This window comes from Equus przewalskii, chromosome 1 (assembly GCF_037783145.1).
Source record: "Equus przewalskii isolate Varuska chromosome 1, EquPr2, whole genome shotgun sequence".
Taxonomy (NCBI): Eukaryota; Metazoa; Chordata; class Mammalia; order Perissodactyla; family Equidae; genus Equus; species Equus przewalskii.
The window spans coordinates 108,499,367-108,513,896 of NC_091831.1; the positions used below are offsets into that span (position 1 = coordinate 108,499,367).

The 14,530-nt window shown below is 46.0% G+C and overlaps 1 protein-coding gene across 4 annotated transcripts in view; it reads right to left on the reverse strand.

Annotated features, from left to right (window-relative positions):
• TRPM1 (transient receptor potential cation channel subfamily M member 1) overlaps positions 1-13,895 on the reverse strand; it is a 103,958-nt gene extending 90,063 nt beyond the window's left edge. For 3 of the 4 annotated variants that reach the window (XM_070571856.1, XM_070571870.1, XM_070571838.1), the window contains exon 1: positions 13,791-13,895. Coding sequence is in view for 1 of the 4 variants with exons in the window: in XM_070571827.1 (XP_070427928.1) it covers positions 13,203-13,262 (60 nt within the window). In the remaining 3 variants the exon portion in view is untranslated. Of the gene's footprint in view, positions 1-13,202; positions 13,333-13,790 lie in introns of all 4 variants that reach the window. The other variant, XM_070571827.1, reaches the window with a different exon arrangement.
• Between the last annotated feature and the right edge of the window lie 635 nt (positions 13,896-14,530).

The following is a 14,530-nucleotide window of genomic DNA, read 5'->3' on the forward strand; positions in this document are numbered from 1 at the left end:
CGGTATTAGGAGGTGGGGCTTTTGGAAGTGGTTAGTTCAGAGGGCAGAGCCCTTGTGAATGGGATTAGTGCCCTTATAAAAGAGACCCCAGGGAGCTACCTCGCCGCTTCCACCATGTGAGGACACAGGGAGAAGATGGCCGTCAGTGAAACAGGAAGCAGGCCCTTGCCAGACCCTGAACCTGCCAGCACCTTGATCTGGGACTTTCCGCCTCCAGAACTGTGAGCAATAAACGTCTGTGTTTAAGCACCCAGTCTGTGGTATTCTGCTATAGCAGCCCGAACAGACTAAGACAAAATTTCACCAGAATTTACTGTATGGATTTCACCAAAAGTGTCTGGGTTTTGCTGTTACAATGTGAGCACATGCCCATTTGTTTTTGAAATTGTTGTTCTTGATGCAGTCAAATTGCATAAGATAATGTCTTATTCAAGGTGGTGCTGGCCAGACGCAGGGAGCACTTCCCACACATGCTGCCCGCCAGGCTGATCTCACAGGAAGTGAGGGGGCTGCTGACCTTTGGGTAGAATGCAGAGTGGTTGTTAGTTAGCCCTAAGCAAATGCAAATAGACAATTAGGAGAAAATGCCAAACCGAAACACGACAAAAGGAAGGCTGCAGCAGAGCGATCCATATACTTCATTGTACAGCTGGGCCAACCACACAGACCGCGCCTGCTTTCATATTTGCTCATCTCTTTTCACTATTGACAAGACAGACCCTCAGATCTCACAGATGCGGAGAAAGACCCCAGACCCGGACTGATATTGTGATATCCTGGAATGAAGGCCTTGTGGGACCAACTCACACATCCACTTACCTTGGACAGTTTGGAGGGGGAGAGGAAACAAAAATGGGCTGTGTGTTGGGATATCTAACCCTTCCACCCCCCAGAAAGCTGTGCCGGTTGCAAAGGAGGGCTGACGCGCAAGGAACACGAGTGTTGGTCCTCCAGCTGAGGCTCTCTACTGAGCGTGGAGAGAGGAGTGAACAGTGGGGAACTAGCTAAGACGGTCAGCAGGAGAGAGAAAGGCAGAGAAGGGAAGGCAGCCAAGGTCAGCTTCTAGCCCCAGCTCTGGCAGAGCCAGCTGAGCAGAGAGCTCCCTCAAGGCACATGCCTGCCCAGGTAGCAGATGTGGGAAGCCAGGCAGGCACTTCTAAACACAAGCTGTGCTCACAGATATGAGTGGGCTGTCTTTCCCATTATAGGGAGACTCAGGGGAGGCCCCTGCTTTTTGGGATCACACTTCTGAAGGAGGTAATGCACAGGGGTATGCCTTGCTCTGTAACTAGGGGAAGCCACCAGTTTCTGGGGGCCAGAAACTGCACTCTTACAGGCCTCTTCTCCTTCCAGTGCTCGAGACCTTTCTCTGGCGGGTGTTCAGGTCAGGGTTGCCCCCTCTCCCAGAATAGGCCACCAGGGGCTGAGTGGATCCAGCCCTTCTCCTTGTCTCCTCCCCTTGGGCCTAGCCCCTAGGTAGAACCTGGATGAGAAACCTGCTTCTGGAAAGGGATCCACAGAGTCTATGCCAGTTTTCCTCAAAGTGTGGTTTGGGGGAAGTTGTTAAAAATGCAGACATCTGACAACTATGGAATGGGAGGAAATGTTTGCAAATCATAAATTGATAAGGGATTAATATCCAGATTACAGAAAGAACTCCTACAACTCAACAACAAACATAAACAAGTTTATTTAAAAATGGACAAAGGGAGGCCAGTCCCAGTGGCCTAGTGGTTAATTTTGGTGTGCTCCACTTTGGCAGCCCAGGTTTGGTTCCTGGGCATGGACCTACACCACTCATCTGTCAGTGGCCATGCTGTGGCAGCAGCTCACATACAAAAAGAGAAAGACTGGCAGTGGATGAATTCTCAGGGTGAATCTTCCTCAGCAAAAAAAAAAAAAAAAAAAAAAGGGCAAAGGACTTGAATAGATATATTCCAAAGAAGATAAACAAATGGCCAACAAGCACATAAAAAGATGCACAACATCGCTAGTCAGGGAAATGCAAATCAAAACCACAGTGAGATACCACCTCACACCATTACGATGGCTACTATCAAAAAAAATAGAAAATAACAAGTGTTGGTGAGAATGTGGAGAAATTGGAACCCTTGTGAACTGTTGGTGGGAATTTCAAATGGTGCCATTGGTATGGAAAACAGTATGGTCGTTCCTCAAAAATTAAGCATAGACTTATCATCATATGATCCAGTAATTCCACTTCTGGGCATATACCCAAAGGAATTGAAAGCAGCGTCTCAAAGAGATATTTGTACACCCTTGTTCATGGCAACATTATTTACAGTAACCAAAAGGTGGAATCAACCAAAGTGTCCATTGATGGATGAATGGATTAGCAAAATGTGGCATATAAAAACAAAGGAATATTATTTGACCTTAAAAAGGAAGGAAATCCTGTCACATGCTACAATATGGATGACCCTTGAGGACATTATGCTAAGTGAAATAAGCCTGCACAAAAAGACAAGTACTGTTTGATTCTACTTGTATGAAGTACCTAAAGGAGTCAAATTCATAGAGACAGAAAGTAGAATGGTGGTTCCTAGGGACTGTGGGGAAGAGTGGAATGGAGAGTTATTGGTTAATGGGTACAGAGTTTCAGTTTGGGATGACAAAAAGTTCTGGATGTGGGTGATGGTGATAGTTGCACCACAATATGAATATCCTTAATGCCAGTGAACCGGGCTCTTAAATATGGTTAAGATGGTAAGTTTTCCGTTATGTGTATCCACTGCCCATGCTGCACTCAGCTTCGTGACGCTCTGCTTGGGCCCTTCCAACCCAGACGTCTTGAGGAAATGCAAGTTCACGATTTGGGGAACCAGTCAGAGGAGAGGCCTCTGATGGTGGAGCTGGCACCTGGACACCTGAGGAAGGAGTCAGTTTTGGAGGCTGCTGTGTGGGTGTAATGCAGTTAGGGCCTGGTGTGCCTTTCTCAGGTGAGGGGCGGAGCCAAGGTTAGGGGGAAGCCAGTGAGCTACTTGCCTCAGGGTGCCCCAAATTCAGTAACTAGGATAAATAACATTTCATACAATATTAAAAAAAAATAAAATCAATCCAAAAAATCCATGATGAACACAACATCAAAATTTTAGATGGGCTGTTGTTGCTTGTTTTATGAGCTTGCGTTATTGTGGAATGGTCATTTCCAATCAGCTCACAGATCTTGGGTCATGTGGCCAGCATGTCCCTCTTGGCAGTTTTATGCAGGTTGACATTGACATGCCAGCTTGTTGGGCAGTGCGAAGCTTTATATATGGTTCAAAATATGGGAGGATATTTTGGTAAGTCTCTATAGGGCACACATTGTCCCTTCTCCCACTCCAATTTGGCTCAGCACGATGCCTACGACAAGTCACTGGTGACCGCGGCAGGCTGACCCTTCTACTGGTCCACACAGTTGCTGGAGGACAGCAGGGAAGCCTGTACTGAGTGGACCTGGGATCACAGCTGAGAAAGCACATTCCAGGGGCATGATGGATGCGGCTGGGACAGGCCTGACAGCCACCGTGGGTTTCTGTAACCCTGAGAGGCGCAGGGACCACTGGTTTGGGGAATGATTCACCAGGAGGCAGGTGAAGCGTCAGCTCCAGGGCTCTGTGCTTGCAAGGACCTGTCCAAGAACTGAAACCTGATTTGGAACTTGTAATTGTCTATTCTTTTCCTTAAAGAGGTGGCCCCAAAGTATATAAACTTTTGGGCCCCAAAGCACCGCTGGGTACACCCCTGTCTGCCTTCCGAATCAGGGCACCTGTGCCATGTGGCCCACAGGGAGCTGATGTATTCAGGGCGGAGGACTCATGCCCTGCTGGCCTGGAGCACGGGGTGGGGATGGGGGTGGCCATTTCCACAGGATGGTGGGTGGTGGAGGGGTGGGGATGGTGTATTTTTTTTCTTTGCTTAAAATTAGAAACAAACAAACATAAATCCCTAAACTAATGTGTGCTCAATATAACAAATTAGAAAATTATAGAAATATCTAAACTTTTTAGTTTTAGAACCACTTTTTAGTGGTTCATTCTCTCTTTCCCCTCCAACCCCAGCCTCCAGCAATAACCCCTGTTACAGTGGTATGTGCCCTTCAGACATTTCCTCCTGCTTCTTCAAACACACATACTCTTGTAAAGAACTTTTTAAAAATGAAACTTTAGCGATACTCATGGGCATCCTTTGAGCCATTACACGGAGAGCTCCCCTCACCCTTTAGGCAGCTGCAATGCTATTCCTTCGTATGGCTTCACCAGGAATCATTGTGTCATATTCCACATGAAACCTCATCTTGGAGAGACTCTTCCCAATGGGCCTGAACTGGTGCCTGAAAGTTTTACTATTAGAATCATTTCTTTGGTTTAAGGTTTTGCAGGTGTCCCTTAAAGTAAACTACAATAAATGACGTAGTGGAGAGAAAAGGACTCTGGGTTTGGGCATACCTGGGTCACCTCCCAGATTCACCATTTCTTATCTCTATGAGCTTGGCCAAATTATCTAACTTTCCTGAGCGTTGATTGTCTTGTCCGTAAGATGGGGTGCTTGTAAGGATTCAATATGATTAAGTGTAACAAACCTTGAGTCCACTGCCTGGCAGAGATCGGCGTTCAGTGAATAGTTTTCAAGTTTCTTAAATAAGCATTAACTGAGTGAAGTGTAACAAGGGTGAGATTTCAGCTTCCCTTTCAAAGCCCAGGATCTGTCAGGTAGGGTGGGTGGACTTCAGACTACATGGTCTCTAATTCCCTGGTCCATGGCGGAGGAAGCAGGAGGCCAGTGGGATAGTGGGGCTGAGACTCAGGTCTAGGCCTGGCCGGCTGTCCCCAAGTTGGGGGACACTGCCGTGAGACAGAGACCCTTCTCTCCAGAACTCACAGCTCAGTCATGAGCCCTGACAATGTTGGACGTAAATCTTGGTTTGGGTTTTTCCAAGGCTTTCTTTTTGCCAGTGTTCTCCCTCTCCGTCCTCATTATCATCCATGCTAAGTCAGTTTCCCTGGCTTCTGGGGACCGGCGTGTGTGCGTTGCTCAGTAAGTGCCTCTCATATTTCGGCACCGCTTGTGTAGATTGGCCAGTTTGCTATAGTCAGCTTTGGGGGACCGAGAGTCAGGGTGGAGCCGATCTGAGGAAGGAGTGGGAAAGCCAGCACTGATGGGCACTCCTGAAGGGGGCAGTCTTGGGAGGCACAGGCAGAGCTCCTGGCAGGAGGGGCCTAGGGTGGGAGTGGCTGTGGAGAGATGAGCGAGAGGCTGGGTGGGAAAGAAGGGGGCATGGCTGAGGCATCCCAAATGGGGCTCACGTGTTTGCTGTGTACTCGAGGGCTGTCCTGACCATTGTGGTCTGTGGTAACCTATGACTCATGGCCAGTGTCGGGCCTGTTCATGTATTTATAGATGTGTTCCCCCACACAACTCAGCATTTAAAACTTGGGAGGGTTATGTCAGAGAAAATTATCTTCAAAAGTTCAGTGGGGCCCTTGTAAACCTGGCCACCTTGTGTGTCATGAAAGAAGGCCAGTATCCATGTATTTCACACTAGCAGCTTATGAAGCCCCGTTATGTGGTGGGCTCTGCTGGCTCCAGGTGTGCTGAGTGGACTCAGCCCCCAGGAGCTCCCAGATGGGCACATTGGCACCGTAAATGTGTGTACAGTGTGTGGGGACAGAGCAGGGCAGGAGCAGGGACTTCTCTCTGGAAGACTAGGGAGGGCCTTGCAGGGTAGAGCAGGCAGGGAAGGGGCATTTGGCTCATCCTTGAGGCGTGAGGAGAGTTTGGTCAGGCACAGGAGTGATGGCAAAAGGTGCTCTTGGAAGAGGAAACAGCAAGAACAAGGCAGAGCGCGGGATCTCGTTTCTCTACTGTGGTAGTCACAATGACAGACACACAGAACTGAGATGCAGGGTGGAGGTGGGGTGGGGTATGCAGAGACTACACGCTCCCTTACTAGGGGTTTACAGATGAGGAAACAAAGGTGGTGGAGGGGTTAGGGCTTTGGTTGTGGCCCTGGAAGGTGAGAGGGCATCGAGAGAGGAGACAGAGCATCATGGTGGAGCCACCAGCCCTGGCCAGCCTCATGGCCATGTGGCCGGGCCTGACCCCTGTGCATGGCCCTGTCCCTCATCACACATCGTCTCCTCTGACAGATTCAAATTATTTTCTGCAAAATGGACAGATGCTTTTGAGCTCCTCCCTTTAAAGAGGACAAAACAGTTTGGCATTGTCTGGGGAAGCAGAACAGGTCCACAGTCCGGCAGTTCTGCACTGAGGTGTACTCCAAACACGCTCGTGCTCGTGTGCACCAGGAGACCTACACATATGTTCACAGCAGCACTGTTACTGAGAGCCTCAATAGACAGCAACGCACATGCAACTGCAGTAGGATCTATAAGTACATCGCCATACATTCACACAAGGAAACGTTATATGACAATGAAAATAGACAAACTACAACTACCTATGACTCTCAAAAGATAACACAAAGCAAAAGAAACAAGTCACCAAAGACACACACAATGTGATTCTAGTTATATAAAGTTCAGAAGCAGGCAAAGCTAAACAATGAATTGGGTAGGGATGCAGATGAAGTCCAAAATAAAATGATAGCAAAGCACCCAAAGAATCCACAAAATAGCTATTATAGCTGGGCCTGGCACCATGGCCAAGTGGTTGAGTTTGTATGCTCCACTTTGGTGGCCCAGGGTTTTACCAGTTCGGATCCTGGGCACAGACCTAGTACCGCTCATCAAACCATGCTGAGGTGGTGTCCCACATAGCAGAACTAGAAGGATCTACAACTAGAATGTACAACTCTGTACTGGGGGATTTTGGGGAGAAGGAGGAAAAAAAAAAGATTGGCAAGAGATGTTATCCCAGGGCCAACCTTTAAAAAAAGGGGGAGGGGGGAAGCTATTATAGCTAATAAATGAATTCAGCAAAGTTACAGAGTATAAGATCAAAACACAAAAATCAGTTGTGTTTCTAAATACCAGGAATGAACAATCCAAAAAGGAAGGCAACAAAACAATTCCATTTATAATAGTGTCAAAAAGAATAAAATATCTAGGAATAAATTTAACCAAAGAAGTGAAATACTTGTATGCTGAAAACTATAAGATATTGCTGAAAGAAAGTAAAGAAGGCCTAAATAAATGGAAAGACGTTCTATGTTCATGGATTGGAAAACTTAATCTTGCTAAGGTGGCAACACTACTCAAGGCGGTCTACAGATTCAGTGCAATCTCTTTCAAAATTTCACCAGCCTTTTTGCAAAAATGGAAAAGCTGATCCTCAAATTCATAAAGAAATGCAAGAGGCTCTGATAGTCATAGAAACCTTGAAAAGAGAATAACAAAGTTGGAGAACTCAAATTTCCCAATTTCAAAATTTCAAAGCTACAGTAATCAAAAGAGTATGGTACCGGCATAAAGATAGATGGATAAGATTGAAAGTCCAGAAATAAACCCACATATCCATGGCCAATTGATTTTTGACAAGGGCACGAACACCATTCAATGGGGGAAAGCACAGTCTTTTCAACAAATGGTGCTGGGAAAACTGGATATCCGCATGCAAGAGAATGGATTTGGACCCAGTTCACACTACATACAAAAATTAACTCAAAATGGATCGGACCTAAATGTAAGAACTAAAGCCATAAAACTGTTAGATAAAACATGGAGGTAAATCTGTGACTTTGCATTTAGCAGTGAACTCATAGATATGGTACCAAGAGCATGAGCAACAAAAGAAGAAATAGATAAATTGGACTTCATCAAAGTTAAAAATGTTTGTACCTCAGAGGATACTATCAAGAAAGTGAAAAGACAACCCATAGAATGGGAGAAAATATTTGCAAATCATATATTTGGCAAGGGCCTAGTATCCAGAATATATGAAGAACTCTCAAACTCCATAACAAAAAGAGAAACAATCCAATTTAAAAATGCGAAAAGGACTTGAATAGACATTTCTCCAAGGAAGATATACAAATGGCCAAGAAGCACATGAAAAGATGTTCAACACCACTAGTCCTTAGGGAAGTGGAAATCAAAACCATGAAATACCACTTCACTCTAACTAGGACGGCTATAATAAATAATAATATAATAAATATAATAAATAAGCACCCCAAAACAAAGAGAGGTAATAAGTATTGTTAAGGATGTGGACAATATTAAGTCTTCCAATCCATGAACATAGAATGTCTTTCCCTTTATTTAGGTCTTCTTTACTTTCTTTCAGTGAAATTGGAACCCTCATACACTGCTGGTGGAAATGTAAAATGGTGCAGCCACTTTGGAAAACAGTTTGGCAGTTCCCTAAAAAGCTAAAGGTAAGGGCCAGACCCATGGCCTAATGGTTAAGTTTGGCGTGCTCTGCTTCGGCGACCTGGGTTCAGTTCCAGGCCTCAGGACTACACCACTTGTTGGTGACCATGCTGTGGCAGCGACTCACGTACAAAATAGTGGAAGACTGGCACAGATGTTAGCTCAGGGCAAATCTTCCTCAGTGAAAAAAGAAAGCGAAATGTTGAATTACCATATAACCCAGGAATTCCACTCCTAGTTAGATACCCAAAAGAATTGCAAACAGGTACTCAAACAAGTATATGTACATTCGTGTTAACAGTAGCACTATTCACAATAACCAAATGTATATATGGCTTAAATGCCCATCAAGGAGTGAATGGATAAACAAATATGGTATATCCTTACAATGGAATATTATTCAGCCACAAAAAGGAATAAAGTACTGACACATGCTATAAAAGTAGACGAACCTTGAAAATGTTATGCTGAGTGAAAGAAGCCAATTATAGGTCACCTATTGCATGATTCTTTTTAGATTAAATATCCAGAATGGATAAATGCATAGAGACAGAACACATATTGGTGGTTTTCAGGGGGTAGGGGAAGGAGAAATGGGAAAAAATTGCCTAATGGGTAGAGAGTTTTACCTACTAGTGGTGGCAGTGTTCTAGGTAGCTACACAGAGGCGTGGTTGCACAACATTGTCAATGTACTAAATACCACTGTTGTTTGTTCACTTTGAAGTGGTTAATTCTGTGTTATATGAATTTCATCTCAATAAGTTATTAAAAAATTAAAAATATGTCAACCACAAAGCAAAACAAAACAGGAGATAAGGAAAAGCAAGAGAATGAGCCTCCTAGAAGTCAGGGAGCAGCCCCTGTGGCGGGGAGTGTAAGCGGGGGCCCAGGTGATCACACACAAGGACGTGCTTTGTTCTTCTTCTTTAAACTGCACGTAGACATTTTACACACTACTTATAAATGCTGTATTTCACAATAAAATGTTTTAAAAGAATAAACAAAAGGAGGAGAGGGAAACAGAATCACGTAGCTGGGATCAGTAAGTGTCCCAAACTTCCCTTCCTCCCCATCACAGCTCCTCCCTGATTGTCTGGGGACCTGGGGATTGTAACCAGGATCTTGGGGCCCCTCTACAGCTCCTGTTCCTGCTTTGGCCAATGTTGCCTGGCTGGCTCACTCAGGAGGGTGAGCAAGCTGGGAAGGCGCTGTTTATAGGGTCTCTCTGATGTTGCCCAAGGGCCCAGCCTGGTCTTCCAAGCCTAGAAGAGTTCGGCCCCGTGCCCACAAGAGAGAGGATTCCAGGACCAAGGTCGGCCTCCCTGTTCCCACCTGGCTCCTGTGGGGGTGTCCTCTCTTTTTCAGTGGTGCTCTCTGTCCTTTGTCACTCCTCCAGGTCCCTCCTCCTTAAGCTTCCTCTCTCAGGACTCCCAGGACCTGGAAGGTGCCCCACATCACTGGTGGCCTGCATGAACACAGGTCCAGGCCCTAGAACTGTGAAGTGTCAGGACCTGTGTAGCCTTCACTCCTGGTCCTTCAGGGACTGTGATGTTTTCCAGGGCCACCAGTGTGAGGAAGGGTACTGGGTGGCATGCTGGCAGAGTGAAGGGCAAAACTGAGGCATTCGACACAGCTGAATGTGATGCCCGGGGCTGCCAGCTCAGGAGCTAGCCTGCCAGGGCTGACCCTTAATCCCCTGCTCCATTGTTGTGAAAACACTTAAATGATGGTACTATATTATGAAAATTAGTGTCATAGCAATTGTGCAAATTATAATAGAGTTGGGGTCTTTGCTGAGGGTTTTCTGCTGACCTCACCTCAGACAAGGTGCATGTGGAGGTTGCTTGCTCTGTTCTGCTGAACGTGGAGCCAGCGGCTCTCACCCACCTACCACTCTGTCCACTGAAGGCGTGGGCTGGAATCACCACCATTCGAGCCATCGAATCAGGAACCAAGGAAGGTTTAACCCTTTGGTTTGACTTCTAAGGGAACGGAGGTCCAAACCCCAAGGCTGGTTGGTGGCTGGCTTGGCTGAGGACCAGCCTCCCTCTCACAGCCCCTGGCCACGTGGTCTTGGAGGGGAGCTGGGCAGTGCCCATCACAGAGTAAAGTGCACATGCCCTTTGACCAGCACTTCCACGTCTAGGGACCTATTATCTGGATATAATTTTACACATATACAGGCAATATATGGATGTTTGTTGCAGTATATTTTGAAAAATTTCGTTCATCTACCCTGGGGACTGGTTAGACCAATTACGATGTACCAAATCATGGGCTGTGCCAACTATTAAAAAGACTAAAATAGAACTGTAAGTTCTACAGTGTAAATCTATTATTAATTGAAGAAAAGTTGTAGTAAGATCTTTTTGATATGACCCATCTGGACAAGAACAAACCTTGATATGCAAAGGTCTAGAGCTGTGCTGTCCAAGATGGTGGCCGTTGGCCACATGTGGCGATCGAGCCCCTGAAGTGGGGCAAGTCTGCATTGAGACTGCTGTGATTCTCAGTATAAGACAACAAACTACCATCTGCTATGTCCAACATCAGGGTGCAAAAAAAAAAAAAAGAGAGAGATTTGGCAGGATTTCGAAGACTTAGTACGGAAAAAAGGACAAAAAATATCTCTCTGAGAACTTTGTTTTTGGTGAGGAAGATTGTCGCTGAGCTAACATCTGTGCCAATCTTCTTCTATTTTGTATGTGGGATGCCACTACTACGTGGCTTGACTAGTGGTGTGTGCATCTGTGCCCAGGATCCAAACCCATGAACCCTGGGCCTCTGAAGCAGAGTGCGCAAACTTAACCACTGTGCCGCCGGGCCAGCCCCACTACTAAGTTTTGTATATTGACTACATGTTGAAATGATAACATTTGGGATATATTGAGTTAAATAAGTTTTAAAGTTAGTTTTACTATTTTAACATGGCTTTACTTTTTTTAACATGGCTACTCTACAATTTAAAATTATGTCTGTGGCACAGGTGACCGGGTGGCACTGGTCTAGAACAATAGACATCAAGCCATCCAGCGTCATGGGCTGTAGGGGGTGGGAATTAGAAGAAGCGTGCAGAACAGGACCTTCACATGGCTCTTCTGCATGGCTGTACAAATTTACATATTCATATATCATCTTTACAACCATTAAAACATAAAAGGATTCTGTTGCCACTATTCCTGGCCAGCATGCATTCCATCTTACCATGCCTGGTGAAGTTGCCCACACTCATGCCCTGTCTCCACAGAGGGCCCATGATGGGGCACGCTGTCCTAACCACACTCATGGAGAGGGGAGACCAGAAGCAGTAGGAGGAGGTGGGACATGCACAGCAGCAAGAAGGCTCTGGCAGCTGAGGAGGGGTGCATGTTGGGGTGACATGAGCCTGTTTTCTTAAAGGCATCTCTAGCATTGTAAATGCATTCTTCCCCCGACTTGGGTAGCAACTGAAGACATAATTTCTGGAAAACAGCACGATAAATTCTACTAGGTGTTTTCTATGGGAGCCTGGGAAAATTGCTCCTGTGTGTGATGTGTGTCTGGGGCAATGGAGCAATAATTTTCTGGGCCCTGGTTGCTCCCAATGGATGCTGTAATTCATTCACTGATTGCCGAGTCTTATGTTAGAGCAAGAAAAAGAGGGGTGTGGCAGGTATGGACTGGTCAGCTCCCTTTACATATCAACGTATCCCTGGCTACTGTCTTTTTTAATGGAGGTCCTAAGAGTTGAACCACATTAAGCTCTAGGTCATGGAAGGCAATCAGGATTGGGTTCATTATTCCCTTGGATGAGGGCTTCTACTTTCCCAGGTCCAGAATTTGCCTACACACATGCATTCATAAAGTATAGGACATCTTGGGAACATTTTCAACCAAAGCAAAAGAAACTTTTCTAAAAATATCTAGTGCTCCAAGTAAAAGGATTCTAAATTAATAGAAAGTCTGCTTTGTTTTCACTTAGCAGAGTGAAGGTGACTAGTGACTTAAAATGCCTGAGGGTCATTCCATTTCTTATACTTATCAGCTTTGCAAATGAGGTTGCAAAGAGCCAAACCAAACAAAATTCCAGACTTCTCCTAGAAAATAACCAATAAAACATAAACAATTACAGCAAACATATTCAACTTAGTTGACATTTCCAATTACATTTTCTGGGGCCTAAAATACACTGCAGAGAGTGGACAATTTATGCTACAAATAGCATTGCCAACGCCAGGAATTAAAGTTGCTGCTGGAGAGTTTGCAAAATGATATTTGGTGAACATTGCCGAGGACAACCCTCTCCTTAATTCAACCCCATGTTACTTACGTCTACTCCCAGAGAGGCCGCTCTCCAGAAAATTTGTCTCATCTTTCTTCTCCCCTCCTTCATTTCTCTCCCCTCCTTCCTTCTCAGTTCCTATCACTGATAAACCCAGGAACAATTCCTGTAAATATTTTCATTCTTCCCCAGTATTTCTACTAATTTTTGCTAGGTTTGAAAAAAAGATATAATTTCTGGTAACAAAAGGAAAGTGTATTTGTTATAGAAAATTATTAAAGTAAAAGAGGAAGAGGAAACGTGCAAAGGAATAAACAAACATCACCATATGGCCTTCATCCTAAAATAACAATGGATAGCATTGCAGCAGATTCCTAGGCTGCTTCTATGAATAGATTAGATGTGTGTGTGTGTGTATAATGAAAAATATAATCATCCTGCACATTGTCATTATACATTCTTTTCTGTCATTTTAAAAGTGACTATATAGTATTCCACCCTGTGAACGGGCCATGATTTTTGTGCCCAATCCTCTATTTTGGACATTTGGATTGCTGCCCGAGTCTCGCTGTTGTAAACAATGCTATGTAAATTCTGGCTTACCTTCAGGATTATTTCCTTAGGATGGATCCCTAGAAGTGGAATTTCTGGACTTTGGCCCATACAGCTGAACGGGCTTCTAGAAACCAATTCCCACTGACACGGGCAGTCAGAGGGAATCTCGCACACAGCCCTATGTAGTATAACCAAACATTTCTTTGAGGTTTTAATTAATAGTTAAAATATCAGCTGATAAAGCTTTACAGGTAGAAACCCCCTCCCCTCGCTAGAACTTCAGCATTTTCTGGGGCTCTCGGGAAGAGGCACAGTGTCCATGGAGCAAAGGGGTGGAGGTAAGATGCTAAAGAGTGGCAGACAGGGAGGCTGAGCCCTGGAGCTGGGGCTTCTCAGCAGATCCTGGGCACCTGCATTTAGAAGCTGGCCCTGAGGGAGACTCAGTGCATTGGAGCCAGACGGTGGCAGGCTGACGTGGGGCTTGTCCCCTCAGGGAATCATCTTGGCAGCCTGTTGGCCGAGCACGGATCCACCCACCATCCCCACAGGACACTGTCCATCCAGCCTCAGCGGGAGAGGAGCTAGAGGTCCCCGGAGGCAGAGCCCCACGCCTGAGCATAGCCGCTCTGAGCTTACCTGCCGCAGCAGTGGAGCGGGGAGGCTGCAGCCAGGCCTCCGCCAGCCTCTTCCTCCTCAGCCTGGCAGGAAGCTGGCTGAGAAGGGCCCACCCTTTAAGAGGAGAAGTCCACATGAGGAGCATGTGAGCGGCTGTGCCCAGGCCCTCATGATCCCAGTGAGGCAATGGCCCCGTGACCTCACTCCCAGGCCAGAAAAGGAAACCAGGGCCCCACGCTGTCAGGCTGCTCGATGTGGGATCCCACAGAAGCAGCCTTAGGAGCTGAGAGAGATGGGGGAGCTAGAACTTTCCCTTTGAAGTGACCTTCCCCGCCCCCGCCAGTCCTTCCCCTGCTGGAAATGTCAGCGTAGTTTGCATAATTGAGAGAATTGGACATAATTGTTCTTTCAGAAGCCCCTCATCAGGCTGGCAGTGCCCAGGCCCTGAGGAACCAGGAGAAGGCGGCACATGGCACTAATCATCCCTAATCCTTTCTCAGATCATCTGAGGTTGGGCCAGAGGGTGGGGTGAACACTGCTGAGAACACAGCGTGAGTCCCACATGACTCTTGTCCTCGTCTGGGTGCCTCTAATCCCCACTGTCCCCCTCCACCAGTAGCTTACATGACTGGTATCCACAGTCACTCCAAAAACGCCACAGTGGGAGCTTTTCAGGTTTGCTTTGACAATGGGCATGGTTATTCCAGCTTTTGATGAATAGGAGGAAAGAAAAAACTCAAACCCTGAAATTCCCCCCTATA